The sequence below is a fragment of the Oenanthe melanoleuca genome, chromosome 4 (genome assembly GCF_029582105.1).
Source record: "Oenanthe melanoleuca isolate GR-GAL-2019-014 chromosome 4, OMel1.0, whole genome shotgun sequence".
NCBI classification, from domain to species: Eukaryota; Metazoa; Chordata; class Aves; order Passeriformes; family Muscicapidae; genus Oenanthe; species Oenanthe melanoleuca.
This window is the reverse complement of record NC_079337.1, coordinates 65,564,626-65,574,233: the sequence shown is the minus strand read 5'-3', so window position 1 is coordinate 65,574,233 and position 9,608 is coordinate 65,564,626. Positions and strand designations below refer to the sequence as shown.

General features: G+C 49.4%; 1 protein-coding gene across 1 annotated transcript; it reads right to left on the bottom strand.

Moving 5' to 3' along the window:
- Positions 1-2,148: 2,148 nt before the first annotated feature.
- On the bottom strand, positions 2,149-5,631 carry LOC130252462 (uncharacterized). The gene is made up of 2 exons (XM_056490017.1): positions 5,517-5,631; positions 2,149-4,783 (listed from the first exon to the last, which is right to left on the bottom strand). The coding sequence occupies exon 2, from the start codon at positions 4,778-4,780 to the stop codon at positions 3,911-3,913; it is 870 nt and encodes a 289-aa protein (XP_056345992.1). The 5' UTR covers positions 4,781-4,783; positions 5,517-5,631; the 3' UTR covers positions 2,149-3,910.
- Positions 5,632-9,608: the final 3,977 nt, after the last annotated feature.

Here is a 9,608-nt window from a genome sequence, read left to right as displayed (position 1 = left end):
TTGTACCATTTTCATGAGCATGTACCCACAACTGGAATAGAAAAATTCACCTAAACCATTAAAATGTGTTATTTGGGTACATGTAGTATGTGTAGCTCCATACATATATATAGAAGTCTAACTCTGCTCTAGAGTAAACCAGCCCTTGGGGAATCACCAAGTGAAAATATAACCCCACATGAGCCTAAGCCCTTCCCAGTCTAACTCTCCCCAGTTAAACCAGCACACTGGGAAAGCTGGCTGCTGCCCACCCTAGGATCAGCCTGTGCTGCCTTCCTGCACTGCCAAAACCATCTCGGAGCAGCTCTGCTCTCCAGGAACTTGCAGCAGCATCAGGCACCACTGGGGCACAGCCAGGCTGAAAACAGAAGTTTTCACCAGCTGGAGATTTGCTCCAGGTTTAAGAGCCTGTGCAGAGGGTTTTTACAAACAGTGAGCTCTGATCCTGAGGCAGCTCATTGTCCCAGGAGTGGAAAACCACGAGGTAAAACTCATCCCAGCAGGTGCTCCAAGGAGCCCTCCAGGGATGTCAGAACTCCTCTCTGGATGCTGCCCCAGCTCCTGCTCCAGGATGGAGGAGTGACCAGGGGTGGCCACAGGAACATGAGCCACTGGTAGAAGATTCAGTTCTTGTGGGTTCTGTGATGTCTAATAAATATTGGCAATCAGCAGAGACACTGACTTGCCTGTTATCTTTATTACTAAAGGCAAGTTTCCTAGATAAAGGACTTTGTGCAAGAGATAAGACAATGTATTAGTGATGCTGTGGGATGTGGAGATGTGATGTCCAGCTCTGCCTTGAGCTCAAAGGCTGAAGTTCAGCTGGCACCTGAAGAGGTCAGTGGCACACCCTGCCTGTGCTGAGGGGACAGAGCAGGCACACACAAAGTATTAATTTGGTGAATATGGATTGTTCTGGCCAGGTGTACAACAGAGCTTACAGATAAATGTCAGGAGTTTCTGTGGTCCCACAGAGATGGGATTAGTAGCAGTTTCTATTTTTGCTGATTGTTTTTGGTCAGAAAGAAATAGCTCACACAGACAGACACTTGCAGGTGACTGTGAATGTATCAGCCTGGAGATAACAATATTCACAGTATGTAGAGACATCACAGCTCAGGGACAGAGGATGTGACCTGAGTACAGTTGGTGATTTACAGCTGAAAGGTCCTCTGCAGATAAAAAAATCTTTGCTAATAGAATAAAAATCCTTTCAGTTTGATAGAGCTAGGATGTTTCATGTTAGCACCTGGGACACAGCACCTAAAGCAGCTCTGGGAGTGCTGCTGCCACTCCAGGGGACTGGAGGCCTCTGCTGTGGAAGGTTTTGCTTTGCCTCCAGTGCTGTGAGCACAGGAAATGAGACTCCCTCTGCCCAGCATTGTAAATCCAGTTCTGCAGCTCAGTGGGAACAACCTGCAGAGGAGAGAGTGTCTGCACTGTGCATGTTTTGAGGTCACACTTTCCACTAGCTCTGCTCTGGTACTGCTTTGCCCCAGTGAGGCTCTAAACAAGTTGATTCTTCTCAGATGAGCAGTGGCACTAATGTTCTGGGCATGCCATCCCACTGCAAACACAGAGTAAAATCTGCCAGCCCCTTCTCTGTGAACTTGGAAAAACAGTTGTGGAAAGAGAATTCAAGTGGCCCACCAGGAAATCTCAGCATCTAGATCCCACAGCTGCTGAGCTTGAACAAATCTGGTGAATTATGATGTCAAACCATGAGAGCTTGTTTATTTATGAACGTCTAGATGTAGTTCTACTGAGGAAAGTTGCTTCTATGCCCTGAAATGTACTGATTATTCATAACTCAGTGCTGAATTAGTGCATGGCTGCTGGCATAGATCCTTCCTTTTGACTTTGAGTCAAGTTTGAAGTTTGATATTCCAGCTAATATTAAGCTGAGATTTAGCACATTCTCTATCTGCTTCCCCATACTGAAAAATGTCTGAATTCTACTTTCATATATTTTTATTTGGGGAGAGTAGTTCACCTTTTCAATTAATTTTTCGAAACTCCACTTACAGAAATAATTTAATCTCACTGTTCCTCATGCACTGAATTAACCCAGGGGCTTGGCAACCGTGCAAACATCTGTCAGACCTTCAGTGAGATGGCTGCTGGTGGAAACAGGAGTCAGAGAAATGTCAGTTTTAAGTACAAACTTTATTTTCAAATGCAGCTCACACTGTTTTTGTGATAAGGCTTTCTTAAGCCTAAGGTTTGTTTTTAAGAAAACTCACTGCCTCTGTCTTTTTAAAAGCAATGGCTGCTTCTTAATGCAATGAGATTTTTCTTAGTAATGACACAGCACATAATCCTGAAAGCCTGGGGGTGCAGTTTAGCCATTTGGAAAAATGACCTTTTGTACTGCTACTAGAATTAGCTAGCAGGCTTTGGTGCTTAAATTTTGTTCCCTCTGTACCACAGAAAATAGTTCAAAACCTGTTGCTCAGTGAGCTGGTTTAGGCTGTGGTTGAGTGAATTTTCTCTGGTGACCAGAGTGGGGCTGTGTTTGGGATTTGTGCTGAAAAGGGTGTTGATAATTCAACATGATGTTTTTCTTATTGCTCAGCAGTGTTTGCACAGCATCAAGGCTTTTTCTGCTTCTTGCATTGCCACACTGCTGAGGGGGCTGGGGGATAGCCTGGCTTTGGCTGGGATAGACTTAACTTCTCACTATTAACTTCTCATAGTATTTTACTCTGTTTGCAGTTACTATGCTTCTCTAAATGATTAATTTTGAAAATTCTTTAAACATGCAAGTTTTACTTTTAATTCTTCTCCCCAGTTCACCAGGATGGGTGGGAGGAGAAGGGTGTTGAGCAAGTGGCTGCATGTTGCTTAATTTCTGGCTGGGCCTGGGACCACAAGAGGGTGCTTGGGTGTTTGGGAGTAGACACAGAGAGCTGACGCCAAGGTTGGGGTTGGGGCACCCCAGAGATACCCCAAGGGATATTCTGTACCATATTCCATCAGGATCCATTCATAAAGAGGAGGAAAGAAGGAACAAGGAGGGACCTGCCAGATGTCTGCTGGAAACTCAACACAGCAGGGGCAGCCCTGGAGTGTGTGGATGAGAACTTCACAGCTGGTGAGCCCACCAGGGGAACCACCTCAGGAAAAAGGGGCAGGCAGCTCAGGAAGTGTTCATGGATGTTGTTAGGTCGTGTAGGAAGGAAATATAAAGTTGTTTTATGAATACATTGATGGCAATGGGAGGGCCAAGGAAAACGTCCATTCCATACTGGACCCAGGAGAAAGCACAGTCGCTGAAGGTTAGGAAAAGGCTGAGGTACTTAACACCTTCTTTGCCTTGGTCCTCAACAGTAAGACCAGTAATCCTCAGGGCAACTGGCTCCCTAAGCTTGTAGACAGGGATGGTGAGCAGAATGGAACCCCTGAAATCCAGGTGGAGACAGAAGAGCTCACCAAGCCCTCTCCAGCATTCATCATCAGTCCTGCCTAACTGAGGCTCAGTCCCAGACAACTGGAGCTGCAAATGTGAGACCCATCCAAAAGGGCTGGAAGGAGAATCCAGAAAACTCCAGGCCTGTCAACCTGACCTTGGTGCCTGGCAAGGTTATGGAACAGATCATCTTGAGTGTGATCACACAGCTCATATGGGACAGCCAAGGCATCAGGCCCAGTCAGCACAGGTTTAGGAGCTCGGTGTTCCATTGTCCAGCAGATCCCTTTGGGCAGCTGAGGTCAGCTCTCTGCCTGTGCCTACTCCCAGCTCCCCACTGCCCCAGCCCAGAGCAGCCCTGGAGCTCTGGCCACGGTCACTGCAGGATCAGGAAGGTGCCTGGGCTGCCCTGCTCCACGGCAAACACCAGCACAGCGCAGAGCTGCAGGCCGGAGGGGCCGCTGAGCAGCAGGCGGCAGGAGCGGGAGCTGGGCAGCACCGTCAGCTGCCAGTGCTGCCACTGGGGCAGGTGCTCCCAGGCTGTCTGCACCGAGTTCTGCACCCAGCAGGCCATTTCCTCCACGTCCAGGTAGGAGCCCGTGCACAGGGTCTGCAGCAGGGGCGAGGCCTGGGCTGGCTCCTGGTTCTCTGCGGGGTGCACGAAACACGGCGCGTCCCCCGTGGCTCTCGGGCAGCTGCACTCCAGCACCACTCGCACGTTGGAGCTCCTCTCTGGCAGGTGTGTCCCGCAGAGCTGCTCCAGCCTGAAGGAGTGCCTGGAGGGTGGCTGCAGGGACACCAGCAGCTGGTACACGATTCGCTCCTCAGAGATGCTCCAGGACTCGTGGATGCTGTCCTGCTGGCGGCCGGGTGCAGCTCGGGCATGAAAGTGTTCTTGGAGAGCGCCCGGCAGACACGGAGCACGTCCAGAGTCATCTTCTTCACATCCCTGCACATGTCAGACAGGCCCTGCACGGGCAGCAGGGTGGGCACAGAGAGCAGCCTGACTCTGGGGCCTTGTTCCTTGAGCTTTTCCTCCTTCTCTTCACCCTCCTCCTCCTCGCCGCCAGAGCTGTCCTGCTCGTGGCAGGTGCAAAGTGTGGACTTCATTTGCCAGGCCAGCCAGCAGATCTCCAGGACCATGACTGCTGCAGCAGCCCAGAAGAGACAGAGCTGTGACCCAGAGAGGAGTGGGGCTTCTTGTGGGGACCTGCTCCACCTGATGTCCTGCAGCAGCTTCTTCACCCCGTGGTACAGAAAATTCTGGCGCTGCCACATCCGCTGGGCCGTGGCCACATCGGCCCGCAGGTCCTGCGTCTGCTTGAGCAGGAGGGCCAGCAGCAGCACCAGGAACGTGGTTGCTGCAGCCATGGCCTGCAGGAGGGGCAGAAAGGCTTGTCCTTTCTGGGGTATCAGCTCTGGGTGGGCAGGGGAGGGCACTGCAGTCCCTGGCTGCAGACAGCACAGGGCCCGTCCTGCCCGAGCCACCCTGGTGCCATCCCTGGCTGAGCTGAGCCATGACAGTGCAAGAGACACCTGGGCAGTCTCCTGAGGCCCCATCCCTGCCATGCTGGAGCATTCCACGGAGCCAGGGCACTTGGCACATCCCCAAAACCTCTCTGGCACCACTGGGAGCCCTGAGCCCTTCTGTCCCCCAGCCCAGAGTGGCTCCTGCCCTGCCCTGAGGGGTCCAGCCCTCACTCAGGGTTACAAACCCCCCTGGGCACCTGTCCAGCTCCATCCCAGCCTTCCCTGTGCCTGTGCCCTCGCCAGCTGCCCAAGCCCAGCTGCAGGGGTTGCCTGGTGCTGTCCCTGGGATGGCTCCGCTGTCACCTGTTCTCTGTAATGTCACAGCCACCAGAGCTGACAAAGCCCCAGACTTCAGCCCTCCCCCCTGCTCAGAGGGTTCTGGGCATCACTGCACAAATCAAACCCACTGCAGGAGGTCCCAGAGTCTCTTGGCAAAGCAGGGACAGGCCCCAGAGCCAGCACAGAGCCCCAGCTCCCACTGTCCCCAGCCCCAGGGGCAGAACCTTGCCCTGCTCTGAAGGGCTGAGCCCTCACTCAGGTTAGAAACCCCCAGACATCTGTCCAGTGTCCCACTCACCCCAGCCTTCCCTGCACACCAGTCACCAAGTGCAGCTGCAGTGGGGCTGCCTGGTGCTGTCCTTGGGGACAGACCCCCCTGTGCCCATCCTCTGTGAGGTCACAGCCTCCAGAGCCTCATCACCCAGCCTGACAAACCCAGAGCCCCCTGTGCCCATCCTCTGTGAGGTCACAGCCACCAGAGCCTCATCACCAGCTGACAAACCCAGACCCCCCTGTGCCCATCCTCTGTGAGGTCACAGCCTCCAGAGCCTCATCACCCAGCTGACAAACCCAGAGCCCACCCCACCCCTCTCAGGGAGTTCTCAGCATCATCACCCCCAGTGCAGAATCACTGGCCAGAGTTCCTGGGGCTCTCCTGACAAAGGGGGCAGCCCAAGGCACCCTGATGCCATGCCCTGGCTGGGCTGTGCTCCATGGAAGGACAGGAGACACCTGAGCAGAGCCTCCAGGGCTGCCATGAACAGTGAGCCATAAAACCCTGGGCACCCAGCACAGCCCCAAACCTCTCTGGGCACCTGGCACCCCCGAGGAGCCCTGAGACCCTCTGTCCCAGCCCCAAGGGTGGTCCTGGCGCTGACTGACTGACCTGGGATGGACTGACTGACAGACCCTGGGATGGACTGACTGACCTGGGATGGACTGACTGACCTGGGATGGACTGACTGACCCACCCTGGGATGGACTGACTGACCCTGGGATGGACTGATTGACCTGGGATGGACTGACTGAGAAACCCTGGGATGGACTGACTGACCTGGGATGGACTGACAGAATCTGGGATGGACTGACTGACCTGGGATGGACTGACTGACCCTGGGATGCACTGACTGACCCTGGGCACCAGGCAAACACACAGTCCATGATCCCAACCCAATGGACAGAGCTGTGGCTTTGCACTGATGGTTTCCCTACCTAAAGAAACATCATATGTAATCTCTCTGACCACGTCTAAAACTTTGACCTTTTCAGTAGTTAGGTCAGCTATTTAAATGAATTCTATAAATCCTGTTGGATTCATACAGAGGTCTGACTTGGATTTACTCAATCTGAAAATTCTGCAGGCAGTTCTAGTGAGGATTTCTGCGGACAATGTTGTGTCCCTGAAGAATTTCAGTTCCAAATGCAAGTTTCTAGACACCTCAAAATCTTTCCTTAGGCTTGCTCCACCAGTGCCAGGACTGGCAGGGCTGAAGTTTCTGTCATTCACCATGTGCAGAAGTGTTCATCTCATGCTTCTCCTGTCCTAAGCCTTCTCCAGGCCACAAGAGCAAGGGGGATGCCAGCAGGAGGGATGCATGCCCTGTGTTCAGTCTGTCTTGTCGAGATGTGGGGACCTGAGGTCCCAAGTGGAGGGAACACAGAATCCTACAATCATGTAGGTTGGGAAAGACCCTTGAGATGGAGCCCAGCACTGCCAAGGCCACCACTAAACCATGTCCTGAAGTGGCACATCTGCATGTCCTTTAAATCCCTCCAGGGATGGTGAGTCCACCACTGCCCAGGGCAGCCTGTTTCAACTCTTGATCACCTTTTGGTGAAGAAATGCTTCCTCATGTCCAGAGCTGGTGGCAGCTGGTGCCTCCACACCACACAAAACCTGCCTTCTGCTTTTTACACAGAGCTGGTTCACACACCTTTAACAGGCTCATGCACACATTCCTGCACAGCCAGTGTCACTGCCTGGAAAAATGGGGGTTAATATCTAATGAAAAATGCCAGAAAACAAACTTGTCACAACCAGAGGGTTCTTGTGGACTAACCTGATTCATCAGTGAGAATCAATGTCCCTTGTCCTGTACCTCAGTGCCTCAGACTGTGCTTATCTCTTCTGCATGGATGTGATAAGATCCAGCTGAGTAAGTTTTTAGAGCTGCTTGAGTAGTCTCATTTTTGCTGCTAGAGGCTTTGACACTGCTTTTCCAGAGGCACAGTTTTCCTTACAGCATCCCTGGCTGGCTACTGGTGTGCTTCAGGCAACCCTGTCCCAGAGGAACTTATGCCTAGGGAAGGAGAAGAAGGAATCTCCACTGACATGTTATTCCAGTTGTGCTGGAATAATATCTACTGAATGGACTTGGAGAAAAACCCAGTGAAACAGCCTGCTGTGGATATGGTAGAAATTACTCAGAATTTCCATTTATTGACAGGACTGGGGAAAACACAGAACTTAACTCCTGTAAAATCAGAGTCTAAAATCCTGATCTTATCTTCTGCCCTTTCTGCCTTTCAAGCTACCCCCTTCCAGCTGAGAATACTGGAAAAGATTGGATTATCAGAGTAATAAGAAAATAATGGCAGGAATGTGCAGTTTGCAGGTGTTGTATGGTCACTTAGGGAACCACAGCCTGTGGCATAATTTAGACCACATCCAAAGGCTGCAATGATCATTTCCTCAGTTCCAGAGGTTGGTCAAAACATCATTTTGAAAATGAATGATTTATAGTTGGCTCCTTGTCAGCCTTCCACCTCTCTGCCAGTAAGAAGTAAAAGGAAGAAATCCAGCCAAAAAAACCATGCCCCAGTTGGGTAGTACTCTTACAGCCTGGAACACTGTGATTTCTTCAGAGAAATAATGGACTTAGAAATTTTTTAGGGAATACTACATTAGGGAGTAATTGTAGCAAAATCTTAATCATCTTATTTTTCCAGTAAAAATGTATTAAAATGGGATTAAATACAGATCAAAAATGGGTTGAAGGGTTAAAACACTATACTTTCTGTAGGATTTTTTTCCATTAAAGGTAGGAAGAACTGCAGATGGAGAAGTGTGTGCTTGCACTATTATACATCACATTACTTATGTAACTATATATTCTGTGCATATAAGGAATTATTTAGCAGCACATATGTTAACATATGACTTTTAAAAATGCTATCTTTGAAGCTAATAGCAAATAATAACATTAAAAAAACAGCCCTAAGGAGCAGAATATACTTGGTAGACAAGCAAAACTATCAGGTTAAGAATATGCTTCTCCTCAGAATTAAATGTTTATTTCTAATTTGAAGCAGGAGGTATCATACCAGAGAATTAATCACTTTAATCACTTTATGAGTCTATGCACACTTTTGCCAGCAGGTGCACCCAGCTTCTTCTTAAAAGAGCTATAATCACTATGGGGGGCATTATCTTATGGTAAATAATTCTCACAGACACTTGAGGAGTGTTGTCCATTTGTGTGTGTTCATCTCATGGAGAGCTGCTGCAGAGAGCCCTGGAGGAAAGCAGGGCTGTGCTGGGGAGCGCACAGGCTCATCTGCATGAGGAGCAGAGACTTGTGTTGAAGATGGCCCCTTGTCCTTGAAACAGCTGAAAGAGCATTTCCTCAATTCAGCATCTTCTTTCTCACTGTGGATTTACAAAAGAGTGTGAAATGTTTATATAAAGTTCTATGTGAAGATGTTTTTGATTTTTTTTTCCAGTGGAAACTGCTGGAAATTTTAGAATGAAGTTGAAGCACATGTAGCATGTCATCACATCAAATTATATGAACAAACAAAAAGCCAGTAAGTTTAAGACTTGTTCAACCACTTGAAAAAAGGAGTTTTAAAACCTTTTCTACAAGTAACATGGAACAGGTTGTCCAGGTTGTCCACTTCTGGTTTTCCAGAAGTGGTGCCTCATCCCTGGAAGTATTCAGGTGTTGGAGGGAGCTTGGAGCATCCTGGTCTGGTTTAAGGTGTCCCTGCCCATGGCAGTGGGGTGGAACTGGCTGATATTTGAGGTCCCCTCAAAGTGGTCCCTCAGCCATTTTATGGTTCTGGGATCATATTTTTTCACTTAACTTGTTAAAATATCACATTTCTGCTCTGCCTGTTTAAATAGTTTTGTGGCTGAGTCTGAAATGAGCCACTTAAGTTGCAATCATTGATAAGTAAAATCTATTTGCATGTAAATAAATACAAGAGGTTTCTGCTTTTAACATTGGACCATGTACAGAAAAGCAGGAAGGGTCTGGCCTAGCAACTGCTGAGTGTGCATCAGAATTATCAAAGGAGCACCAAACCCAGCTGATTCTCAAAAGCTCTCTGGGCATTTTCAGGGATGACAGCTTTATTAATTTAACAAAAAAATTTGTAGTAAATGTGA